Source organism: Thamnophis sirtalis, unplaced genomic scaffold (genome assembly GCF_051295495.1).
Source record: "Thamnophis sirtalis isolate CommonGarterSnake01/CBP01778 unplaced genomic scaffold, rThaSir2_p1.2 scaffold_3, whole genome shotgun sequence".
In the NCBI taxonomy this organism is placed as follows: Eukaryota; Metazoa; Chordata; class Lepidosauria; order Squamata; family Natricidae; genus Thamnophis; species Thamnophis sirtalis.
This window is the reverse complement of record NW_028261383.1, coordinates 54370981-54398582: the sequence shown is the minus strand read 5'-3', so window position 1 is coordinate 54398582 and position 27602 is coordinate 54370981. Positions and strand designations below refer to the sequence as shown.

At 38.7% G+C, this 27602-nt stretch overlaps 1 protein-coding gene across 2 annotated transcripts in view; it reads left to right on the top strand.

Annotated features, from left to right (window-relative positions):
* The first annotated feature begins 316 nt into the window (after positions 1–316).
* Positions 317–27602, top strand: part of SUMF1 (sulfatase modifying factor 1) — a 70188-nt gene continuing 42902 nt past the window's right edge. Inside the window, exons 1-3 of one of the 2 annotated variants that reach the window (XM_014076142.2) lie at positions 317–590; positions 13151–13324; positions 18978–19052. In XM_014076142.2, coding sequence (XP_013931617.2) covers positions 342–590; positions 13151–13324; positions 18978–19052 — 498 coding nt within the window. In that variant the 5' untranslated portion in view covers positions 317–341. The remainder of the gene's footprint in view (positions 591–13150; positions 13325–18977; positions 19053–27602) is intronic. The other variant, XM_014076143.2, reaches the window with a different exon arrangement.

Sequence of the window (27602 nt, the reverse complement as noted above, 5' to 3'; positions counted from 1 at the left end):
TATTGAAATACGATTAAAAAAAACCCTATTCCAGGAGCTCTTAATCCCAATAGCACTAAATACCTAGTAACTCGTTTAAACACTTGTATTTTCTGCCTTATATTCCTTTCACTTCCTAAAGCCTGGGAACCGAAGGATCTTTCTCCAAAATAGAATTAATCCTAAATTTCAGTTTATAAAGTGATTTAGTAAAAAACAAACAGGTGCCCGGATTTTCCTGCCGTCAAGCAACTTCGCGCGCTGGAAGGAAAATTCCGAAATATATATATATTTTTCGGAGAAGAACCGGTAGGAGGAGGAAACTAATCAGCTGACTTCTTTCACGTGACTTTCTTTACAATATGGCTGCGCCCAGGCATACTTTGCTTCGAGTGGTTTACGCTTGCTGGCTTCTGTGTTTGTGGTCCGCAGAGTGCTTGGAGGATAGTAAAGAAGAAGGGAAGCCCGGGGATCAGGGAGCCTGTGGTTGCAGCAACAGTCGGGCAAGCGACGCGGAAACAGCTGCACGGAAATACTCCCTGGAGGCGAATGTTTCCAAGCAGCCAAATGATCGCCGTGGAGACGACCGCTCGAAAAATCAGGGTATGAAGGTAGGTAAATGGGGTGATAGATTGGTGGCTTTAAATGAGGAATGAAGGTCTAATGATGGAATGGCGAACAGCGGATGGAACAGCGTTGCTGGAGCGTCTGACATAACTTAAAACGTGATTGCTAGATGTCTTTTTCAGTTCAGTGTTTCTTATCGTATGTGCAATGAAAAATATAACTAACGAACAGCCATCGCAGTGACGTGTAGCATCCATAAACCAATTTATAACTTAAGCCCGCCCGCCAAGAGGTTCCAGCCCTCCAGCCTTCTCTATCCTGGCGTTATAGAAGTACAGTATGTTGTATTTCACGCAGATCTAGATTAAGACATGCTGAGTCCTAAACTAGGTGAAGCTTTATACTTACTAATATTAGAAATATATTATAACAAAAGGACAATTAAAAATAAGAAAGATATGCCTTTGTATCCACTTGGCAAGGATCCAGCACAAGCCAATAATCTTAGCCAAATCAGTTACCTTGAAATTTCCATTAGGAATACTTTCAGCTGAAAATATGCTGTGCTTCCTTTTCAATTTTAGAGATAATAATGTACAAAAATGTGAGTTGAGCCCTAAAAACACTTGAATTGGTATTATTTATGCTTTGTATCTTAGTTAAGGTGACACTGAGTGGGGGTGAGATATATTCAGGTGAGAGGTGAGAGTAATTTGAATAAAGAAAGGAAAATATTTTTGAGGGGTTGGATCATATGGGTTAGAGAATTGAAAATGTTTAAATGAGCAGGGTTCTGAAATAGAATGGTGACAGAGGAGAACAAGAGAGAGTTGGAAAACTGGATTACCTGAGTAAAGAATTTTATAGGAAAAGCCAATAATCTGTCCACTGCCTTGGGAGATCTGGAAGTTACTAGTGTTTGTGAGTTTTGGAAGCAGGAACCTGAAAAAGCCATTAATCTGTTGATAGGCATTATGTCATTGCAAAACATCATTTGCAGTGGCAGCACTGGGATCCATTAAAAGGAAAACTTTCAGTGACCAACCATATCCACAGGGTCAGAAGAATAATGGCCAATGTGACAGTTGTTCTAGTTTATCATGCAGATGAACAGCTAAAAGGAAGTTGGTGAAAGTGGAAGAGACATAAAAGTGAACAACAAAAACTGGTTCTGAATGATATCACAGTGGATTGGATTGGAGGAAGAATAGATGGGAGACTTTATGATGAGAACAATTTGTGGCAGTGGTAATGAAGTGCTCCTCTTCATTGGATTGAGAATTATAGGGAAGCGTGCATCTGTTAGACTCAAGTGAGAGTAAGTTCTGAAAGGTGGAGGTTGGAATAGGGATAGGTGCACCGGGACTCATCCAAAAGCAGCCATGTGGGGAGGTTTTTTTTTAAATATCTTGCAGTATGTAACATTGAAGGTTCTATGGATAAGATAAAGTAATATCAGAGCAGCTTTCCTTTTCCAAGTGAGTTATGATGTCTCATCATTGTCAATCACTACTCCCCAAAAGCAATCAATGCCACTTATGGGAGTTGAATTGTCCATCTGTAAGATATTATGTTGGAGAATGCTGATTTAGAGTAGTCTGGTCACTGGATTTTCTAGCATCTAATTCTAAAACATGATAAATTAGAAAATACTGTAAAAATGTTTAACTTCCATGTGTGTGTGTGTGTGTGTGTGCTTTTATCACATGAAACATCTGGAGATTTTTAAAAAATTACAAATCAAGATATGTACTATTTATTTATAAAATGATGTTTCTCTTCAACCAATCAGGCAATGCAATATATATATTTTCTTTTAGAGGTATTGGTGTGTGTATATCCAGCAAATTGTGAATTAATCAGCAAACCATAGTTAAAGCAAGACATGGCATAGTGTAGCATAAGTACTGACAAATCAGGAAACAGACATGGTGTAGGCCTGATCAGAGGATCATAGATCATTTGACGGCTTCCATTCACTTCCTGGAAATTTGTGCTGCGAAGGGAGGTCAGAGTCAGAGTATTCTGCCATTCCCTGTTCAGCAGCAGGCAGAGATCAAAGTCTTTACCCCCACTGCTATAGCTCAAAGTTTCTTGGAAGACAGAGTGCTCTGCTTGATCCTTCAAGGAAGAACTTTAATCCCTTCAGCACCAAGCCGAGAATGTTATTTTCTCTTCCTGCTTGAGAACAAGCATCAGTAGGCTCAAGAGATATGAAATTATCCTTGCTTATCCATAAAATAGGGAATAATCCTATACATTATTTTTGTGCAGGAGATGGAATATGTATTTAGTTCACATCTGTAGCATGTATATTCACTCTGTTTTCAAGTATATTAACTACAACTAAATATTTCAAGAAAGAATGAAGGGTAATTCCTCCCCTTTGCACTATTTAGCCAAGAGCAAAGCACAATGAATGTAAACTATCTGAACAGATGAATTTTGATTAAAAGTTAAAGTTATCAAATCAACTTCACCTGCATCCTTTCAATTTTCTTGGCACTGTGATGCCAAGAATTGCTATTCTCCTTTCCTAGATTTTGTTTTAATATCCTAGGCCAACTTCCTTGGGTTTCTCAAATAATCCCCATCCAAGTATTAAGCAGGCTAGCTTATTTTACCTTTTGATCAAGTCAAGTTTGTCTAGATGATGTCATGCTGATGCCAGATTTGGTTTAAGACTTTATTTTAAACAACCTATCCTTAATTGCAAGATCAGTATAGCATTAGAAGGGATTGTCAAGATGGCTGTTTTTGGAAGTGCTTTTAGTTATAGGATTAAAATACAATGCTGACTACAGTTTTTATTGTTGTTCAGTCACTAAGTTGTGTTTGACTGTGCGCAACCCCATAGAGCAGTGATTCTCAACCTGTGGGTTGTGACCCCTTTGGGGGTCGAATGACCCTTTCACAGGGGTTGCCTAAGACCTCTAGGGCCTAAAGTCAATAACTGGAGAGGGGAATTAATTTGCATGATGTTAGCCAATGGGAGCATTCGTCAACCTCAGTGTGGAAAGGGAGGCATTTTGCAGCGACACCCTCCGCACTGTAAACAGCTGGTTTCTGGTGCTTTCTGGGAAGTGTGGTCTTAAGGCGCTCCTTTCGCCTGCCATGATGCCGCCGGCTCTGGGATTAGTTGGTCACGTGTCGCCTGACTGGCTCTGCAGCAGCGGCCCTCGGGTGTAGTAGACAAATGGCGGCAGGGGCCATGAAAAAGCAGGTCCACATTGCACGGATGGAAGAAGAGGAGAGAGCGCAAGAAGACGCAGGAGCCCTTGGGGACACCACTGGGAGGATATGGCCACTGGAGAGTCGCCGCCTGGAAGCTCGGCGCTGCTCACTCTTCAGCCAGTTGTAAAGGTGGCCGATGGCAACGGGTGAAGAAGCTGCGCAGGTGGCAGCCTTGGCGTGGGAAAGCTGACAGTGGCGGCTTCCCGGCGGGCACTGAAGTGTGCATTTCGGCTGCTATTTACGCCGCTTTCCTGGGCCTGGTAAGAGGCGGGAAAATGAACCAGGCAGCACGTCGAGTGACAGCCAGCTTCACTCTCCGACAACCCTGTGGGTGCCTTGTCCTTATGGCCCAGCCCACAGCTTCCTGGGAGCAGCGAAGGAAGTCCGGGGTTGGGCACTGCCCTCTGGCGCCCTTGAAAGAGTGACAGTCAGCAGACCCGACTGAGCTGCCCTATGGTGAGAGATCCGGCGGGGATTTCTCTGTCTTCCTTAAGAAGCAAACGTTGTCCTGCTGGAATAGGGCCAAATGGAAACCCTTCGCCTCTTGGCCTGTTTTTGTTCAACATACAGGTAGTATGTTGAACATTTTACCATTTTTCTTGCCACATTTGTCAAGTGAATCACTTCAAGTTAAGTTAGTAACACTGTTGTTAAGTGAATCACGCTTAACAATTCATAACAGTAGCAAAATTACAGTTATGAAGTAGCAACGGAATTAATTTAATGATTGGGGGGTCACCACAACATGAGGAACTGAATTAAAGGGTCACAGCATTGGGAAGGTTGAGAACCACTGCCATAGAGTATAGCACACCAGGCCCTCCCTATCCTCCACTGTTTGAATTTCCCAAATTTGTGGGGGTTTTGCATCAATGACACTATGCAATCATCTCATCCTTGGATGCTTTCTCCTCTTTTTGTCTTCACTTGATTACAGTTAGTTCTTGTATATTTTTCATTTTCATGCTTCTGTTAAATATGTAGAATTTGATTCAAATACTCTTTTCTGGCTTAAAACATGCTGTCATTGGTTAAAATAGTTTTCATTATAATAATGGCATGTGATTCTAAACCAGTGTTTAATTAGCAACTATTTAAATCTGCATAATTGTCCATTTCAGTTGTATTGAGAATAAAATTAGCATCCTCCACAAACCATCTGACTTAGTTTTTCATTTATTTTATTCCCATCAAGTCATGCAGGGCAAATGCATCAAGGAAAAGAAAACTAGATTTCTTGAAATATCTTTATTGTTATTAGGGTAAGGTAAAGGAGTTCTTATGGATTTTATTCCGCTAGTCATTGCCAGCTCTAGGGATGGTGCTCATCTCTGTTTCAAAACCATTGAGCCAGCACTGTCCAAAGACATTTCTGAGGTCATATGGCCAGTATGATGTCATGGAATGCTGTTACCTTCCCACCAAAGTGGTACCTATTTATCTTCTCACGTTTGCATGCTTTCAAACTGTTGGTAGAATCTGGGTGAGAATGGGAGCTCACCTATCAACCCTTGGGTGTCGAACTTGGGATGCCAGTTTTTCAGCTGACAAGTCCAGCATCTTAACCACAGAGCCACCACACTACCCTGTTATTAGACTAACGTAATATAATCTTGAAAGTCTACCAAAGTAATTGTGCATGACCTATAAAGTTAAGCTAGTTACTTTCTCACATTTTCCCCTCCTCTAGACTCGATAAACCCATTTGAAATGGCCCTGCTGCCTCCCTTAACTGTCTTGCTCCTTTTGTTTTAACACATTTTGCTAAGCAGTTTGTTTATTTATACATATTTCACATTTCTGAATGGCTCATTTCTCTTCAAGAGGGATACACAGGGTGGTTGTATAACACAGCATCAAAAATACTTTTTTAAGGCATAGCATTTATGTGGTGGTTCCATTTCTGAAGGATTTGTAAGATCAAAAGAGACTAGGTGTCTCAAGCTATTATCAAAAATCAAGCTGTTTCATCCATTTTGCTGTATAATTGATTGTTCTGCCGAGTCTTTAATACAAAATTTAAGGCTGTATTGGAAGTTTTCAGTAAACTTGCTGGTCTTAATACTGCTACAGCTTTATTGATTTGTACTATATAGGTCATTAGAAATAATGGCCATCTTTGAAAGAGATGAATTGGATTCTTGGACAATACGTTAAAGGTTTTTTTTAGCTCAGCCAATTCTGTCCTGATTAATTTGAACTGTTCTGTAGCTGTGTTTTGTAAGAATACCCCTTCACATACTTATTATTTGCTAAATGTTCAGATTTAAACTGTATTTTAAGGCAAGATTTTGATACTTGCTTTGTTAAATTGTAGACTGGGCTTTGCAGTTCAGTTTAGATTATAGCAATGATTGCCAGTGGCAGGAGCAGCCTAATTCCTCATTACTTGTCACTGTTTGTCTAGAAATCTAAATTGAAGGAAAATTATAGGGAATTTCTCTATTTCAGTTTCTTCAGTGGTAGGAAACAACTACAGAGAGGTGTACAGGAGATCTACTAGTTGTTTTTATGTGGATAAAAGAGTTTTATATGATTTTTCAATTAAGCTATAGGCATGCTGAATTATAATATGTCTGCTATGGAATTGTGGTACACACAGAATGTTATATTACAACTTCTCTCATCCCCTGATAGTATGGTGCATATTTATTAACTATGGAATCAGAATAACTTGAAAGTAACAGTTGTGTTCTCACGACTTGGTGCCACTTCAATGGCTGAGGTTGCCTAACATTTAGTGGATTGTAATCCAGCTGCTGACTTGTTATTTAGCAAAACAAAATAGATATAGATGTAATTAGTTCTTACTAACATTCCTATTCAATGTTGAATAGAAGGCATTTTAATTTAATTTTAATTTAATGTAAATTGATCTCCTATATGGAGAGGCAGTGTGTGTGTGCAGTCTTGTACCTTATCTTCTTTTAAGGCATTTAAGATAGTGGACATAATTTTTAGCCATGCCACTGTTTGTTATTCATGTAACACAGATAATCCTAGATTTATAACAGTTCTTTTATTGACTGCTCAAAGTTACAATAGCATTGGAAAAAGTGACATGACCTTTTTTCTCACGACTATTCCAGCATCCCCAAAGTCACGTGATCAAAATTCAGATGCTTGGCAAGTGGTTCATATTTATGACGGTTATTTTGTTTAGTTTAGTTTAGACAAAGCCCAACTCTGCGTGGCCTTAGAATGTGATGCAAAGAGGCTTTTTGTACTAAAACTATGTAACTATGTTAATACCATTGAAAATTATTCTGAAGGCAAATTATTTTCAGCTGCCTTTACTTCACTAACTTTATAAATGCTCCTTAATGTTTTAAAGCTGTTTTGGTTATAGCAAAAGCAGTTTTCTACTTACAAAAGACTTTGTGTGTGTGTGCACATATAATATATATGCTCGTCTTGTTGTATTCGGGTCTTTTCCTGTGTAAGATTCAGATTGTCTTGGCAACGTTTCGGCGAGGTCCCACTTGCCATCTTCAGGCTAGTGTTTTCGGCTTTGTGCTTGTATAAGTAAGGCGTGGTCGGCGCTGTCGTCTTTCCATACCTTTTGGTGGGGGTGTGTGGAGTGCTGGCTTTGTTGCTGTTAGTGGGTTGATTGACTGTGTAGTTGCATCCTGATTGGTAGATGAAGTTGATGTTTGTAGATGTTTGGTCGGCTGTTTCGTATCATCCTGTGTGGCTGAGGTGCTGGCTGTGTGTCCATTGTTCTTTTGTGTTGTAACCACCCAGGTGATGGGTGGGGTTCGTTTGTTGACTAGGCCTGGTTTCCAGATGTCTGATAGGCAGGATATATCGTCATGTTTATTCATGTTGTGGGGGTGTTTCTCTATTTCAATGACTTCCATAATTATTCTCTTGTTGAAGTGTTCCGTTTTGGAGATTAATTTGGTTCCTTCAAAATCAATTTCATGTCCTGTTGCTTTAAGGTACTGGAAAAGGGAGGAAGTTTTTTCTTTTTTTTCTGACTTCTCAGGATACAACTACTCGCTGTGCAGAGACTTCCGTGTTTATCACCAATACTGTGAGGTTGTGTAGTTCTGGCCTAGTTCCATGAGGCTCTGTGTCTTGTACCATACTTAATGTGTAAGCTATGTTTCTTATACCAGTAAACTGGGAAACCCAAAAGAATACTGAAACCAGGGATTTGCAAACATGATCTCCAGGACAGATTGAAAGCGAAAAGTTCTATAGATAGAAAGGAAGGAAGGAAGGAAGGAAGGAAGGAAGGAAGGAAGAAAGAAGAGTACACTCACGTTTTTTTGCAACAACAAAAAGGTTAGCCATCATTGGTGTAGTGATTAAGGTGCTGGTCTGAAAACCAGGAGATTGTGAGTTTTAGGCCGGCCCTAACCATGAAAGCTGGCTGATGGACTTTAGGCCAATCATTCTCTCTCAGACAAACCTAAACCACAGAGTGTTACTCTGGGAAAAATAAGACAAAAGAGTATTATGTATTTTCTCTATCTTGAGTTACTTATGAAGTAATAAAGGTGGGTTATATAAACAAAGTAGCAATGTCTGCTTTGATGGATTTATTTATTTATGAGATTTGTCTGTTACCTGAAACCAAACTGGCAATACTCCAGGAAGTATTGTTGGTAGCGCAAAATAATGGTACTTTCCAAGGATGAAGTGGGTATTATTACTGTTTTCTAATCTATCTTGATTTTAGCAAGGCAGTGCTTACACTCCAGGATACATTAAATGTACAAAACACTCCTTGACTGCTATCACTCTGTTTGTAATGAACATATTCAACCTATAATGAAAAACCACTTAAAAGGCAAAGATTTCTTACTGGGAACAAATCAAACACCTATTATTTTCTGTGCTGCTGCCTGATACAGTATTTATCAATGTTTGTGCATTATACATTAAAGAATGTGTCTTTAGAAGAATCACAGAGGAATTCAGTAGAATTCTAGACTTTATGAGCAGGGTACATGAGGACATTTAAACAAATGCTTAAGTTGAATACAATGCTCAAATTGGATACACTGCCAGACACTGATGTAAAACTAACTCTCTCCCCTCAAAAAATCTAAGATTGACTTTCTCGCAATTGAACTGATCTAAACTAAAAATATGAGGAGAGGAATTTATCCACTATTTTTAAACAGGGATAATCCTATAATGTCACATGCTCATGGGAAATTGGTCAAAATTGAAGCTATAGCCAAATATTTTCCATTTATAGCTTTGAGATTTAGTGCATATATTGAAATTGATCCCACACCAACAAGGATCTCAAAACTTCCCAGGATTCAATGGGGCAAATACCAACTACTTAAGATGAGCTAAAGAGCTATGTGTTGAAAACTTTAGCCAATGACTAAAGCTAGCGTTCAATTCATTTATTTAATACTAAGCCATGTCACCAAACCTTTATTTGCAGTGATGCAACAAGTGAATCCTATGGTATACTTAACCAATCTCAAAGTATGTAAACTTAGAGGGCCTTTACTCTGGCATTGTCAGGCACAACTTACTAGGAGCACTTATTGAGTTCAAATCATAGAATTGATTATTGTTGCCTGCATACAAACAAGAATCTGAGCAACAGTTCAACCTAAATTGATGCTAGATAAGGATCAGAGGAATTCACAGGGGGCTGGACTTGGATCTCTTATAACTGTGCAACGATTCCAAACTATTGACACATTTAACCCCGCCTTTCAGCTCACCCTGCTCATCTCCTAAAGGCATGATGTCATGCTGTCCTCTCATCTGTCCTTGAATACCGATAGAGGAAGATAACTCTACATGGAGAGACAATGTCCCTGTCACTCTGGACACAAAGAAACAATAGAGCACCCAGTAAGACTCCAGTGCCTGTATTATAATAATATTTGTATTAGCCTCATCTCAGCATTATTGCATAAATAACTAGTGGATAAGACAATTCTATACCACCCTGCTATACTCAGATACCAAACCTACTACTGTACAACCTATAATGTTGCCAGTTTTGCACAGCAGCACTTAGAATCTGTCCAATGACCTGTGCCGTACACTAATTTTAATGGGCATTAGGTCATCAATCTATAGTTCTCGTATTGTGATAGTTTGCATATATACTACCTTTATGTTACCCTACATCCATTTAATGCTCCTGTTTCTCCTCTTAGATTCCTTTTAGACTTTTATTTTCAAATAGATCCTTCTATTTTATACCTTGTAGCATTTTATAATAATTATTTTTTTGGTTCTGATGTATTTTTATGCTTTTTTAAATTGACTGTATCCTATCCTCCTTAAGCTGGACTTTGACCATAATAAAGGTTTTATTTTTTTTAATATAACTTAATAAATAAAAGACCTTTCAAAATATTAATCAGCTTTGGAATTCATTTGATTTTGATCACATTTTTATTATCACAAATATTAGGAATTCTGTCTCCTAGTTTGATTTGTATTGAGGAGGGATTTGAAACTGAGAATTTATTAACTAGGAATTCTTACACCAAAATAAATAAAGGCATTTATTTTATACTTGTATATGTTATTACTACAACATATCACATCAGATTTACTCCAAAATTATATAAAGAAAATTAATGTAATCAAATCACTTTAGGAATAGCCATTGTAATCTATTTCTAATTGCCTTGGGGCCAGATGGCTGACAAATAAATTTAATAAGTAAATACATCTCTAAAAAGAAGAATCTTCCTCCTTCCACCTATAATTTTATTAATATTAGCATCTTTTCTAATTGTAAAGATAGGCAGGCAGGCAGACAGGAAGGAAGCTTTGTGTGTACTTTTGTCAAATTGCAGTTCTTTCCATCTTTGATGATATTTTCCTCCCACTCCCAACCCTTCTGCCTTTCAAGCTTGCAGGGCCAGCTATTTGTAACAGATGGGGCCATCATCTCTGCTTCAGAAAAAGCAGAGCAAAGAATAATGGAAAGAACTCTCTAACCTGAAAGCATCTCTCAAATCAGATTTTAGTTAGTTAATTAGCACTTCTGGGCACTGAAGCACTTCTGGGCATTGAAGCAGCAAAAGTAAAAGACAGAGATATCCAATCAGTACCTGATGTACACACCTTTTTTTCAGACCTTGGACAGTACATGACAACATTCCACACGCAAGAACGAATTGAACAGGACTGTGTACAGCACACAAACCTGCTTTACCCTATTAGAAATAGCAAATTCAGGTGATGAATCACTGTCATAAAGAACCGGTCCTGTCATTCCATTGTGGAGTAGTTGATTCAACTCCATGAATTTCCCTAGGCATTCATAACATCTCAGGATGATCTAGAGAGCCTCTCTGTTTATAGTGTCAAATGCCTTTGTCAGTTCAATGAAGCTTATTCTGTTCCATGTCCTTTGCCTGGACTTGCCTTATGGCAAATAACTATATCTGCTGTATTCCATTCTGGCCGAAAGTCACACTGCGTCTCCAAGAGTTCCTTTCTCAGACAGTGACAAGCCTGTTCAGGAGAATGTGGGCGAAGATTTGCCTATAATGGACAGCAATGAGATACCTCTGTAGATTCTGTAATCTGATCCCCCCCCCCTTTTTTTTTACTGAGAGCCACAATGAGGGTATCATGGAAGCCATCCAGCATCTCCCCTGTCAACCAAATGTCTTCCAAGATGCCTTGGAAAGCCTTCAGTTGGGTCTAGTGCATTGTTGATCTCAAAAGGAACACCATCCTATCCTGTTGCTTTGAGCTCATCTGTGTTATCATTTTCTTGATATAATGAGTAGAGGGAGCCAAGTAACCCTTTTGTGAGAATTCCACATCGATCTATTGATCATTGACCTCCAAAGTTGGGAGTCCCTGTCTTATCAATAACATCTGCATTTAAAACAAATTTACATGGTAACATTTGCTTAGAAATTTAGTCTTGCTTATGTAACTTAAGTTATATTTCATACGAATGTCTTTTGTTTTGTTTAATGCTTGTTTTTCCTGTGCTTTCATGGCAAGCAATTTTTCATAAATCATACTTGGGCTTTTTTCTTGTGCCCTAAATATTTTGCAATTCTAGCATATTGCAGTCGGTATAGTTACATTTAGAGATGACCAGTGCAGCAGTATCATATTGTTAAAATGTCTGCCAGAAACCTAATCAAAACAAGACAATTGCATTACATTAACTGCATGAGAATAATGGCTAGAGCTGAAGTGAATTTTTTTTCTCCTTATATTGTATGACATGTTTGATAAAAATTGCCTCAATGTTTCTAGAACTCATCTGATTTTTTTATTTCCTTAGAACATTATGATACTCCCACCTATTAAAATTAATTTCTTTTAGCATGTTATAGTAAGGAAAAGAGAGTGATTCAAGTGGTACAGTTAACCAAATATTTATTTTTTACAAGAAGATGGAATTTTTTTAAATAAACAAACTACAACTGAATATGGCCCAATGTTTTTTAATCTTATTATTTAGCCCACAAGTTAGATTTAAATTAATATCTTTCTTGCAGATTTACAGAAGTTTTAGTAGTCTGACTTAATAATTCAGGGATAGGAGCAAATTAATTGTATCCACTGAGGTATTCTGTTGAAATGGTTCTCCAGAGAGGGATATAAACAACGTCATTAATTTTTCTCTCTTCTTGCTTACTGTTCCATTAAACCGAAGATCTTGTTTACAAACACAGGTGCCAAAAAGACATGGAACCCCAAGCAATTCATGGAAAGGTATAGGAGTTTGAATATTGCCAAGACCAATTTGTGAATAATGTACAAATTAGTAGCAACTTGTGGTGCTGAGTTGGTGTCGATATTTGCATGACTGCTGAATGTGTGAAGTGAAACAAAGTTGTTTCTTTTCCCCTTTTCCTCTAACTCTGTTGTTTCCTATAACCAGAAATTATTTCCCATGATCAGATAAGTTCTGTCTTTTCAACTTCAGAAAACTACATTTTGAAAAAAGTTACATTTTGTTGTGTTTTCAGAGCTGAGTGTTTGATTTAAAAATGTATGACACTTATGATATTTATCACTAGCCATTATATACAAAGTGCAGTCACCATTTTGATCTATCCTTTGAATTGAAGATCTCACAGCTGAAATTCTTGCCCAGTTATTTGGACCTCCTTCTCAATTTCCTACTTTTTTGTACCTCTGTTTTATCTGCCTAATCACACAGGTTTTCTGGACATGGGTTGCCATGTTTATGTTTTGTTACTGCAGTTCACTGCGTATGTTTCACACAATATCTTTCTTATTTATTAATTAAATTTATGTGCCACCCATTTGTTCGCTGATGGTATTCTAAACTTTGAGAATATTGACCAATAGTTATTTCTACATCCTATAAGAAAAGACAGAGAAGATCTTTGAAGACCTAAGCATGTCTGAAAGAGTCTCCTTCAATTTGCAGATGGTCCCTATTCCAGCTGGAGTGTTTACAATGGGAACTGACGAGCCCATTATAAAACAAGATGGAGAAGGGCCTGGAAGGAGAGTCCACATTGATCATTTCTTCATGGATCGCTATGAAGTCAGCAATGCAGAGTTTGAGAAGTTTGTGAATGCTACTGGCTATGTTACAGAGGTAAGGGAAAGAAGTTAGTGTTTTTGCAAAGCAGTCTTGTTTGTGTCCAAATGGAGCTTGAGAATTGAAGATAAACTTTTGCTATATCAGAGGAATATCTGTCTTCTCATGTATCTGGTTGGCCTGGGGAAAAAAGAAGATAATTCCTCCACAAAAATTCCCAAATGGTATATAATTGGAAAAAGTCTTGGGTAGCCTTGGACATACCAGTAAAACCTAGCAGTGCCAGTAATTTACTTGGTATTGTCAATACATTAGAGGGATTTGGTCTTTTCAGAATGCTAAAACTAATTCCCTGGATATTTATCTCTTATAACAATTACTGTAATTGTAAAATAAGAAAGGAGACTGCCACAAACAGGTCCCAGAAGTTCTTCATTTGGAGTCTGCACCTCCTAAAGATGAACTGTTTTGGTGTACAAAGGAAAGGGAATAAACCACACAAAGGAAAGGGAACAAACCACATAGAGATACCCACATGATTTCCTGAAAGTTGACCTGTTAGGGTTGAACACAGTGTTTCTGGAGAGAAAATTTAAAATCTGCACAGAAGAAAAATACTTTTACCTCACCCAACAAAAGAGAAGACAATAAAGGGAGCCTTAATTGATTATTGATAGCAGCATCTTAGAGGAGCTTATTGAAAAGTGGACCAACCTGTAAAGCAGGAGGTACAAGTTCATGCACCACTATTGCTTGTTATAAGACAGTAACAGATAAATGTTGGACGCATCAGAAAGGATACCCACCTTCAACAGTTTACATTCCTATTCTAAAACTACCATTATAGAACTATAAGAGAAATCATAGCCTGGAAAACTGCTCATAGTGTATATGATAGATGACAATTTGGTTCAGATTCAGGATACAGTGTCAATCCAAGATAATAGAAGATTTCAGCACATTTTCTGTGTGGTCCAAACATATGTTTTGGTCCATTTATCCCACAATTCTCCTCCTTTATCCAGGGCCAATAGTTAGTGACATGTCTTATAGTCTTAGTAAGGACTACATAACTTTGCCAGAAAAGTAGCATATGGAAAGGTTTTACTAGTGTCGGTCAGGATGTTCCTTTTTTTCTCATTCAGTCAGCACTGCAAGGTTGTTGCTTAATGATCTGCCTTCTCCAGTGCATATTCCTCTGGATGACTCCTGATCTATAGAGAGTGATCTCATTAACTATGATGTCTTTAGGTGTAATTGGAGATGTCAATGGGTGATGCAACCCATAAGTCTTCCATCAGAAGACTGAAAGAGCTATTAAAAAAGCACTTGTAAGCATGCCTTTTTTGGTAAGCTTTCTATTTAGTGGATCTTTAGCAATAGCAATAGCACTTAGACTTCTGTATACTTCATAGTGCTTTACCCCACCCTCTGAATGGTTTGCAATGTCAGCATATTGCCCTCAGTAATTTGGGTCCTCATTTTACCAACTTTGGAAGAATGGCTGAACCAACCTTGGCCAGTCATGATTGAACTCCTGGGTGTGAGCAGAGTTAGCCTGCAGTATGGTATTCTAACCACTGTGACATTAGGGCTACTTTAATTTGCCCAGTTATAAGAGTTTTATAGACATATTACAAAGTGATTTAAAATTTTAAAAACAATAAAACAAAATATTTATACTTTCTTTTATAATATTTGCAGACCCCCTATTTGTAGTGAACTGTAGGTTGGGAACAACAAATCATGTGCAAAAACCAAAGTAAAAAACAATATTACTAAAATCCAATAATAATTACTATAGATATCATTAAAGTGAAACTAATATCTTCTGAGGGTCGGACACACACTGGAATAAAGCTGATTCAGCTTGCTTACAAAATTTTAGCTGAATCAGGACTATCTATATTTCTGGAAGAAGGGTATTCCATAAAATGGTGACCAGCACTGAGAAGGCCCACTGCCGGTTTATGGGGAACTACAAAAGCTCTCTTGATCACCAAATTAGTTGCCATCAATAGTAGAGGTTCAATTTTGGCAGTGTGTTGCATACTATGGATCCCAAAGCTCAGCCATACAGAACCTTAATGATAATAACCAATACATTTAATTAAGCCTAGGAACCTACAGGCAACCAATGTAGCACTTTTAAGAGATATCCTACCTTGTTGAGGTTTTCCCATCACTAGTTTAGTTGCTGCATTTTGAATTCACTCCACACATAGTACAACAGGATTACTATCACCAGAACATATTGGTCCCAATAGATCAGTACAACCTTTGGTGCTAAGGAAAAGCCAAGTTTCCATCTGCTGTTGAAGTAGGAGCTGAGAATTCAGGAGAACCCCAGTCACAAACCAACTCCTTCGGGGGAACCAATGTTATTAAGTTGCCTTGATGTCTGCTAACAGTTAGCAGTTCTGATTTCGTGTGATTTAAACTGGGCTTGTTTCAGCCTGTTCATTTCCTCACAGTTTCCATCTAGCAGTAAAAAAAATCCAGGCCCTTATTGTTTATTAAAACATTAATGAAGAAGAAAAACTAGAGAACAAAACTAAAGAGCCTAGGAAAGGATATGAAAATAAAGATCAGCATGCATATCTCCAAAGCACTTGAGGGCAGGACAAGAAACAATGAATGGAAACTAATCAAGGAGAGAAGCAACCTAGAACTAAGAAACAATTTCCTGTCAGTTAGAAGAATTGATCAGTGGAACAACTTGCCTCCAGAAGTTGTGAACGCTCCAACACTGGAAGTTTTTCAGAAGAGATTGGATATCCATTTGTCTGAAATGATATAGGATTTCCTGCCTGAGCAGGGGGATGGAGTAGAAGACCTGCAAAGTCCCTTCCAACTCTGTTATTCTATTCTATATAATGTGACCTCTTAAAGTCAAAATTAATTAGGGACCAAGTTCTAGAATGAGTTAGATAAATGCAAATTTGTAATTGCAGCATTTTTATAGTTCAGCAATATGGCATTCAGCTTTGCTAATCTGTGACAAATCACTCTTCCAATCTGTCTCTTAAGATGTTACCAAATGCTGTCCCGCAGTATTTTCAGCAGTCAGGAGGAATCAGCAGAGAATGAAGATTCTCAGGAGGCAGAATCCTGAAGCAAATGCCAAACCCTATTTTACATTATTTCAGTGATGATGTTGAAATATGATGGGATACTTTGTCTGACATCCCAAACCAGCGTGCTGGAATGGGAACTAAATTTATATACCCCTGGAAGGCAAAATCATGGGAAATGTTGACATTTAAAATATGTATCGGCCATAAATAGTTACAATATTGATTCACCTGCCTACAATATTTAATAACAAAGATTGTCCCAAATGTTTTTTTTTTAGAACTTAGAATTATGCTGACTGCTGTTAAATTATTTGGAGAGTATACTGAAGTAAAAAGGGGTTTCTAAAGTGTACTTAATTTTTAAGAAGCTTTTGTAAATATTTTTAAAAAGTGGGCTTGGTTTTGGTGATCAGTAGTAATCAGCGCCTGATACAATTATAGCTAATGAAATTTAGTTATGCTAACATGTGCCGCTATATTTTATATTGGAGAAACTCCTGGGTAAATTTCTTAAGTTTCAGCTCAGGAATGTCTTGGTTTGTGCATCCCATCATAAGCACTGTTTTGCTTAGGCTTAGCATGTTTATAATGCATTCAGCTGAGAAATACACTGCTATGTACTTTTCAGAACAGAAAAGATCTCGGTAAACCTGCAAGGATTATGTGCAGTTATCTTTGAAATAGTATAATTGCGGTTAATTCAGAATTCCTAATTTTGGTACATTGAATATCTTTCTATGTTGCCACAGAGATAGACACTTCAAAATAGTATTGCCAGACAAAAAGTAGGCAGTTCCAGAGAAGTGGATGAACTTTTATAGCAATCTTAAAATACTACTGCTTTCTAGCAACGTGAAAGACATTGAGTATGTTTATTTCAAATGTATGTGCTTATTATCTCTCAGTTCCCTGCATCTTCTGCTGTTGCAGTATATGGATAGAACAGATTTAAGAGTCAGTTGCTGACTTGCAGGTCAAACTATTTTTGTTTTTACCAGTGGGAAAAAACCAACTCCTGAAATTATCTATAATTTTTATTAGTTCACAATAAATATATGACAACTTGAAAACACAGGACACATTTTGTATATCTAAATTTGAAAAATCACAGTTTATGTCGCCACTAAAGACATACTTCTAAAAACAATTCTGAGGTTACTTTTAAAAGGAAGTTGAGGAGAAAAGGGAGTTTGAGTAAGAAAGAGGTGATTAGCACTGGTGGTGGGGTGGATAGAATGCAGAATTGCAGGCAAATTCTGTCTACAGCTTGGAGTTTGATCCTGATGAGGCTCAAGGTTGATTCACCCATCCATCCTTTCGAGGTTGGTAAAATGAGGACCCAGATTATTGGGGGCAATATGCTGACTCTGTAAACTGCCCAGAAAGCACTATGGGGCAGTATGTAAGCCTAAGAGCTATTGCCATTGCTAGTAATCTTCCCTTCCACCATCACCAATAATGAAATAACACACACAGATACACAGAAACATATCACAAGTAATTAAAAGTAATAGCAATTAAGCTGTTTTTGCATACATTTGACTGCTTTGTCATTTCAAAATGTGGTAGATGATCTACACTTTATTCCACCGTTAATATACTTTTTCACTTCAATCTCCTTTGATATTTATCTTGGTGGAAATTTTGAGTAGAATTCCAAACAGAACAAAAAAAAATGTTTTATGTTTTGTACACTGCCTTCATCCCTAAAACTGATATAATCTCAGCAGCCTACTTTTCTAGGACAAAGGGATGGGGATGGATACTATTAGTTTTGGTAACCTAATAATAAGCAGAATTACTTACAGAGATGATTGCAAGAAATAATGCAGGCATTGGAGTTCAAAATTAAGTGATAAAAAAGCGAGAAGCAAATATGGAGTTGACATGATATAAATATATACACATCAGTAGGTTTTCAAATCCCATTTTAGTGAAAAGCTGATTGAAACGTACTGTTTCCCATTCAGCCTCACTTCCCAAGTTATGCCAGCATGAATGATTAAATAATAAATCTGTTAATAGATAAGTAAAATGCATATATTTTATAGGTTTTTGTTCTTAGAATTTTATCTAGTTACTAGAAATGTTTATAACAATAGCAATAGCAGTTAGACTTATATACCGCTTCATAGGGCTTTCAGCCCTCTCTAAGCGGTTTACAGAGTCAGCATATCGCCCCCACAGTCTGGGTCCTCATTTCACCCACCTCGGAAGGATGGAAGGCTGAGTTAACCTTGAGCCGGTGAGATTAGAATCGCTGAACTGCAGATAACAGTCAGCTGTAGTGGCCTTCAGTACTGCACCCTAACCACTGCGCCACCTCGGCTCTTTTTTTATAGACCTTCTAACAGCCACTTTCTGTTTCCGTTTTAGGACTTTATATTTTAACTCATTAAAGAGCAATGTCTGTGAATAATGTAATATTCTTATCCCAAGGGAATCTGTTGTAAAATTATAACCATTGTTTTTCAAGGTTGGAAGTGAAAGAAAGTTTACTATTTGAAGGGTATTGAGTTGGGAAATAATGTGTGTTGTTTTCTTTTAGAGTAACAGTAAATTGCTATTGTGAAGATAATTGCTACTTAATTATCTGATTTGATTTTTCCTTCCTCCCTCCCTTCCTTCCTCAGGCAGAAAGATTTGGTGATTCCTTTGTATTTGAAGGCATGTTGAGTAAAAAAGTAAAGAATGGAATTCAGCAAGCTGTAAGTTGTATTTATTAATATGTTTTGTACCTATTACAGTGATTCAGAGTTGGAAACAAACTATTGTAACCACAATAATATATTTGGTTTTAAAAAGCCATAACTACGCTGTGTGAGACTTGCAGTAGTAAGCTTTTGACTAATTTTGAGGACAGTGTTAGTATTGTGAAATTGTGAGTTCTAAGATACTAATGTAAAACCTCAGAAGTAAACAGGGTGACTTTCTGTCCTTTTTTGGCATGTTGTGATGGCCCATGTCATCTGCAATCACTGCAAAGCTGTACTCTTCCTTATAAACAGCAAGTGTTGTCATCTTTGTTTGACAGTCTTACAGACTGAATGTTCAGAGGTCATAGGTATGTGTGCCCACAGAAGCAGTGCTAGTTTAAATCCAAATATGTGCAGTTAGAACAAGGCCTGCTTTGAGGACAGAGTCTATTCTATACATTCATTTTGATTCCTCCCTTTTTCTCCTTATCCAGCCTTAAACCTGCTATGTTTAATTGTAATAATTGCTTCCCAAATTATGGTGCTAATCAACTGACAAATGGCTTGGAAAAAAACTCTCAAAAAAGCTTTCAAAGAACCCACATTTGAAAAGACATTGCAAGATTGGGTGAAACTTTGTGCTAATACGTAACTTGCTCAGAACAATGTATGTATGTATGTGCTGTATGTATGCATTACATACATATGCAAACAAGCATACATCTGGATTTTATTTTATTTCATTTAATTTTTTTGATTGTGTAAAACTTTTGTTCAGGACAGAGAGGGAGGGGAGATAAAGAGGTGTTAAAACAGTTGTTTTCATAGTGTATTAAATACTTCTTTATATATATATATATATATATATATATATATATATATATATATATATATATATATATATATATATATATATATATATATACACTGTATGTATGTGTGTGTGTTTGTGTGTGTGTGTATATATACATACATACATACATACACATACATACATACATACATGGATACAGATGTAGATACATCTGTATAGCAATAGCAATAGCACTTAGATTTATATACCGCTTTATAGCGCTTTACAGCTCTCTCTAAGTGGTTTTACAGAATCAGCATGTTACCCCCAACAATCTGCATCCTCATTTTACCTATCTCTGAAGGATGGAAGGCTAAGTCAACCCTCAGCTTGGTGGGATTTGAACTGCCAAATTGCAGGCAGCCCGATAGTCAGCAGAAGTGGCCTGCAGTACAGCACTCTAACCACTTTGTTACCGAAGTTCATAGATACATCTTGACTTAAAACCACAATGGAGCCAAAAAAAAATTGTTCCTAAGTGAGTCATTTGTTAAGTGAATTAACAAATGACTGACTTAGCAACAGAACCTTTCTTGCCACATTTCTTAAACGAAACATTGCAGTTCTTAAGTTAGTAACACAATTGTTAAGTGAATCTGGCTTCCCCTGACTTTACTTGTCAGGAAGTCACAAAAGGTGATCACATGACCCTGGAACACTGCAACCCATCATAAATATGAGTCAGTTGCCAAATACCTAAATTTGATCATATGATAATGGTGATACTGCAATGCTTGTAAATATAAAAAATAGTAATAAATCGCTTTTTTCAGTGCCGTCGCAATTTTGAATGGTCATTAAATGAACTGTTGTAAATTGTGAACTATCTGTATAGATTGAGATAGAGATATATTTATGGAAAGTAAAAAAAAAACCCTACAAACACGCTTGAAAAATGAAATCTGTATCTACAAATATATATATTTTATTCTAAAAAATAAAATGACCCTTTCATCGATGATCATTACAAGTGTGTATGTGTATGTGTATGTGTATGTACATATGTATTATACATAACAAAAATGAATCTGAAAGCAGTAGGATTCAAAAGTCAGGTTTTTTGTAGATGTGTGGTCTTTAAAAACCGAAACAGTATGTATCAGGGATGCCTCCTGTTAAGAGCATAGCTGAATAAATATGCTATGCATCTTTTATATTTGTCAGCATCACTGGATAACCTCCTGAATTATTTTAAAAAATCAAGAGCTAGTCCCTAAAACTCAATCGGAAGGGAAACTTAATATGAGGGGGATTTGACTTTTTATCTGTGAAGTATGTTCAGCAGGGCAGAAACATATTAACCTTCCAACATATGTTGGAAACTACTTGTGTGTTTTCAATTACATTTTGGCAGTCTGTTGGAAAGTTCCAGGTGATTTAATGTTGTGGCAGATAATTAGTTTAAATTTCACTTGAGTATTTCATCTTAACAAGTTCCCTTTATGCACCGAAATGAAAATGTTATGTATGGGAGTAAAAATAAAACACATTAAAGCACCATATCGGGCTTTTTAGAATAATTACATCCTGTAGCCTGTATGCTTTGTTGAAGAAATATAATTTTTGATTAAAACTAGAAGGAAGAAAACTTGAAAACATTCTTCAGCTGCAGTTTAGCCATTGAAGTGGTGTTTGGCTATGACATGGTATATAGCAATAGCAATAGCAGTAGACTTATATACCGCTTCATAGGCCTTTCAGGCCTCTCTAAGCGGTTTACAGAGAGTCAGCATATTGCCCCCAACAATCTGGGTCCTCATTTTACCCCCCTCGGAAGGATGGAAGGCTGAGTCAAACCTGAGCCGGTGAGATTTGAACCGCTGACCTGCTGATCTAGCAGTAGCCTGCAGTGCTGCATTTAACCACTGCGCCACCTTGGCTCTTGTCTATATGAGACAAAACATATTTTTGTCTCTCTGAGAAAATGCTGATGATATTATGTGAAGTTATACAACTTGTCCATGTAGAGCAATACATATTGGTTTATTTTAAATTCAGCTCTGTGGTTGAAGAAAATTGTAATTTACTTTGGAACTGATTGATTCTTTCCACGTATGTATTGTATTCTTTGTGTTTGAATTTCTGGGAATCTGTGCTCAGAAACCTGAAAAACAGTGTTAAATTTCTTTCTACTTACTCTTACCCTATTTCAACCATCCAGCAAGATTGACATTAACCCCTTTAGGCTAACCAGATCAGGAAACAGATTACACAAGAAGACTAGAACTATACCAGGGGTTGGCAACCTGCAGTTCTGCAGCCGCATGTAGCTCTTTCATCCCTCTGCTGCAGCTCCCTGTTGCTGGTTGGCACCACAATTGATAGGGTTTTTGGTTAGGACAGGAGGAAAAAGGATGCCACGCTAGGAGGAGACTCTATGGTGGGGGAACCAGACTTCTGAGCGGCAGAGGAATAAAGATGCCACACTAGGAGGAGACTCTATGGTGGGGGAACCAGACTTCTGGGCAACTCCAGAATTGAGTAAGGAGCTTCCGGTTAAGACCTTTGTGGCTTTTCGAGTGTTTAAAGTGGCCGACCCCTGAACTCTACTTTAGCAAGAAAAACTATTGCAGCAGAATCTTGCAATCTGACTGTGTGTCGTTGCCCCCCCCCCCTCCTCTTTAGGCCATTTATTTAGACATTCACACATGCTATCCTGCTTAGTAACAATCACATTTCTCTTTCTCTTACTATGTTTGGGACCCGTGTGCCACACTTATTCTCACTGTCCAAATCCACAGGGTCATGGATGGTGTTAATCCAAGCCTGTGGCTTGTGGATGCTGGAACAGAAATGATGCACAATCCTGTTGGCAAAGGGAACTGATAAGAGAACAAACATTCAAACACAGGGTCTTTTAGGATGTGGAAATATAAAAAATTTCTAGGCAGAAATAACATTGATTAGTTAACAAAATTAAATAGAGCTCTGTACGGCTATTTAATATTCAACTTATTTGGACAAGCAGATGAATCCTGTACACCAGGTTGATCAGGCAATCGTAAGGAGGAATCAGAACAACCAGATCTGGAGACAGAATAAAGCACGGACACAGAAGGGAGTATGATGGATACAGGAAAGGCAGATGGGAGATGAAACACTTGCTGTCTCTCCAGATGGAACTGATGCAACCGTAGCCCCTTTAAGAGGTCTGGTTTTTATACGGTCTGAATTGGTGGGCAGATTTCTGCTTTTGGCTCACAGCCAGTGATCCTAAATGAAATTGTCTTGGCAACCTTGGCTCTCTGCCCAGAAATTCTGTGATCCCTTTTCATGCCTAGACGACGGTCATTTTCAAACTAAACTTTTATTGCACAGGGAGGAACCAGTCTGAGTCTCTTCCTAACATTTCCCCAGTTTTCTGGGGAACTATTTTGCACATCTCTACATTGTTTCTTCAGGGTAATCGCCATGGCTGCTTGCTTATATATATTAATGCCAATACCTTAAATTGTACTCCGAAAGAAATAATCAAATGCAGAAGCCACAGAACTGACTTACATACTGCCGGAACTAAAATCAGCGAGTCACTGCATTCTTAACTACCGTATTTTCACCCATATAACCCGCGGGTTATATGCGGTTTTTACATGCACAGCGCCCCCCTGCGGGTTATATGCGTGGGCGGGGTATACGGAAGATATTTTACACGATCGGAGGCTTGCACAGGCTTGTTTCTCCGTTTCTTCCCCCACCCCGATCTCAGCTGTTTCCTTCTCCTCCGTTCCTTTCCTCTTCCCCAGCTTGCGCAGGCTTGTTTCTCCGTTTCTTCCCCCACCCCGATCTCAGCTGTTTCCTTCTCCTCCGTTCCTTTCCTCTTCCCCAGCTTGCGCAGGCTTGTTTCTCCATTTCTTCCCCCACCCCGATCTCAGCTGTTTCCTTCTCCTCCGTTCCTTTCCTCTTCCCCAGCTTGCGCAGGCTTGTTTCTCCGTTTCTTCCCCCACCCCGATCTCAGCTGTTTCCTTCTCCTCCGTTCCTTTCCTCTTCCCCAGCTTGCGCAGGCTTGTTTCTCCGTTTCTTCCCCCACCCCGATCTCAGCTGTTTCCCTTCTCTCTTACTCGTCGCGGGTTATATGCGTGGGCGGGTTATATGCGTGGGCGGGTTATATGCGTGGGCGGGTTATATGCGTGGGCGGGGTATACGGAAGATATTTTACACGATCCGGAAAACCCGCGGGTTATATGCGTGGGCGGGTTATTTGCGTGGGCGGGTTATATGGGTGAAAATACGGTAGTTGTAATCCCTGTGTAGTTTCTAAGGGGAACCCAATGTAAAGTGCATCGCATTAGCCCAACTGGGTGATAATGGAGGTTTGAATTACAGTAATTAGGTTCTTCTGCACCAGGTACATTTGCAATTGGTGCAGCATAAAAGGCCCTCTAGCCACAGCGTCCAGGTAAGAACTGTGAGTCTGGAAGAACACCCAGGTTGCAGACCTATTCCTTCATGAGTAATGCTTGCTTATCCAGATCAGAGGTGGTATTCAGCCGGTTCTTACCGGTTCGGGCGAACTGGCAGCGGCTGGAGGCTCCGCCCACCCATCCCAATGTAACGCGTGACCTTCTGTGCATGCACAGAAGGCAAGCACGCTCCCATTTGCAAATCAGTAGTGAAGGATAGTGAATCCCACCACTGATCCAGAATTAAAGTAGAAAAGCAAGTCCACTTTAGGTTGATCTCTTTCTGCTAAGCAGAGGAGAATTTTGTGCCTTTGTCACAAGGATTTGCTTTGCATTCTGCTACTGTATCCCTTCAAAGAAATTATGATGCTTGTTCTTAGGAGAGGAAAAGATCTAAAATGGAATAGGAGTTATTGACATGCCTGAAAGCATAAAGACAGGATAACTAAACCATGCATGTAAAACCCTTGCTGTGAATGTTTGGAGAATGATAACCTGCCTTCTGTATAATATTATCCAGGAAAAACAGGTTTTTTTCCCGTGTCTGTGTATGTGAGAGTGTGTGTGTGTGTGTGTGTGAGAGAGAGAGAGAGAGAGCGAGGGAGAGAGAGGGAGACTGTGTTTTGCTTTACTACTGTGAGTCAAATGTCAACCCTCAGAGCAGCTACTAGGGGTATTATGATCCTTGCCTGAACTGGGAATTCCTCTCCCTGGTGTTTGTATCAGAGGCAGGTTGGGACTGGCATCCAGCCCAAATTGTTGAGCTCTGCTGCTTCCTTTGAAAGATTTCCCCTATTTGGTTAGAGTAATTTTTAAAGGACTTTTATTTTGCCTTGTTTTTTCAATATGTATTCTTAGGACATTTTGGCATGCAGAACATCATCCAGTAGGCATGGAAAAATGATACTATTCTGATTATTTTGGCCAGCAGCCTAGCAAGGCAGGGACTATTTTTCTCTTTAATTTAGAATTTTAGTTTAGCCAAATATGGTTCCTCTTATAAGTATGCAGGCTATACAATATAAAAGTAAATTTGAAGAGATAACATTTGTTTCTTTTCTTTGTTTTTAAAAGAGCTTTAAAAAGTGAAATCAAAATGGTATTAATGGTTTTTAAAATTAAAAACACTGGCTATATGTTGTCCTTGACTTGCTCCCTTCAAGCTACAGTATATACAGTATAAAAGCCAATAAGCCAGGACATTGATTTCTTCTGCATCATATTCAAGCATTATAGACATAGCTTTTGACATCATCTAAGGGTTTATTCAGGATAAAGCTTGAAAGATTGATTTACACATTAGGAGCTTAGTCCAAGCACAAAATGGCCAAGCCCAAATATCAAGCAAAATTAATTTTGTTTAGCATCGGATTCTAAGAATACAGGTATTCCCTGGGTTACAAGTGTTCCCTTAGTGAACATTTAGAGTAACACGATCAGCGCCCCCTAGTGTTCACGAACAAGTTCCGAAACTACAAATCTTGCAGCACCACAGCAGTTGTTTGCCCTTATGAACAACTGCAGAGGCTCTGCAACATTCGTCTTGCACTTTGCTGGCCAAAACTGAACTTTGGAGGGCCTCTGACTCTCTGTTTAGGCCTGCACAGTGCCGGGCCAGGCCTGCACAGGCCTAAATGGAGCTAAGTGCCAGGCCAGGCCTCAGCATACCAAAATGAAACTGCAGAGGGATGCGTATGACTGAGAGATTGGGGAGGAGACAGTTTGCTAGATCTTTGCACATTAAGTGACCCAGCACGGCAGGTTGGGTGGGTGGGTGGAAGCAATTGTGGGGAGCATGATGTATTTCAGTGGGTTAGAGAGGCCTTGAGTGGTCTTAAGTAAGTTGCCTGTTCCAACTCTAGGGCCCTCATGGCCTTCCTCACCCTGAAATACCTAACGAGCCTGGCATTTGATTAGCGAATGGAATGGGCAGACTGCATTACATTTGTAACTCAAGGATTACCTATAATGAGAATTTATGATCATAGCAAAGTTAGTGTGAGACAACTCTCTTGTTAAAGAATAGTTATATTCTTGTTATAACACCATTATTCTAGACTGTATACTATTGCCTTTCATTTTCTGGATATTTTTATTGTTTCTAATTGTTTTAACTATTGTATACAAGTGAAACTCAAAAAATTAAAATATTGTGCAAAAGCTCATTTATTTCAATAATGCAACTTAAAAGGTGAAACTAATATATGAGATAGACACTTTACATGCAAAGCAAGATAGTTCAAGCCATGATTTGTCATAATTGTGATGATTACGGCTTACAGCTCATGAAAACCCCAAATCCACCATCTCAGAAAATTAGAATATTACATGCAATCAATAAAACAAGGATTGTATATAGAACAATATCGGACCTCTGAAAAGTATAAGCATGTATATGTACCCAGTACTTGGTTTGGGCCCCTTTTGCAGCAATTACTGCCTCAATGTATGGAAGCTATCAGCCTGTGGCACTGTTGAGGTGTTATGGAAGACCAGGATGCTTCAATAGCGGCCTTCAGCTCTTCTGCATTGTTCGATCTCATGCCTCTCATCTTTCCCTTGGCAATGCCCCATAGATTCTCTGTGGGGTTCAGGTCAGGCGAGTTTGCTGGCCAATCAAGCACAGTAATCCCACGGTCACTGAACCAGGTTTTGGTAATTTGGCAGTGTGGGTTAGGTGCCAAGTCCTGCTGGAAAATGAAGTCAGCATCTCCATAAAGCTCGTCTGAGGAAGGAAGTCTGAAGTGCTCCAAAATCTCCTGGTAGAAGGCTGCGTTGATGCTGGACTTAATGAAGTACAGTGGACCAACACCAGCAGATGACATGGCTCCTCAAATCAACACAGACTGTGGAAACTTCACACTGGACTTCAAGCATCTTGCCGTGTGTGCCTCTCCATTCTTCCTCCATACTCTGGGTCCTTGGTTTCCAAATGAGATGCAAAAGTTGCTCTCATCTGAAAAGAGGACTTTGGAACACTGAGTAACAGACCAGGTCTGTTTTTCTTTAGCCCAGGTAAGATGCTTCTGACGTTTGTTGTTCAGGAGTAGCTTGACAAGAGGAATACGACATTTGAAGCCCATGTCCAGGATCCATCTGTGTGGTGGCTCTTGATACACTGACTCCAACCTCAGTCACTCCTTGTGAAAGTCCCCAACACTTTTGAATGGCCTTTTCCTGACAATCTTTTCCAGGCTGCAGTCATCTCTGCTGCTTGTGCACCTTTTTCTTCCACACTTTTCCCTTCCACATAACTTTCTATTAATGTGCTTTGATACAGCACTTTGGGAACATCCAAATTCTTTTGCA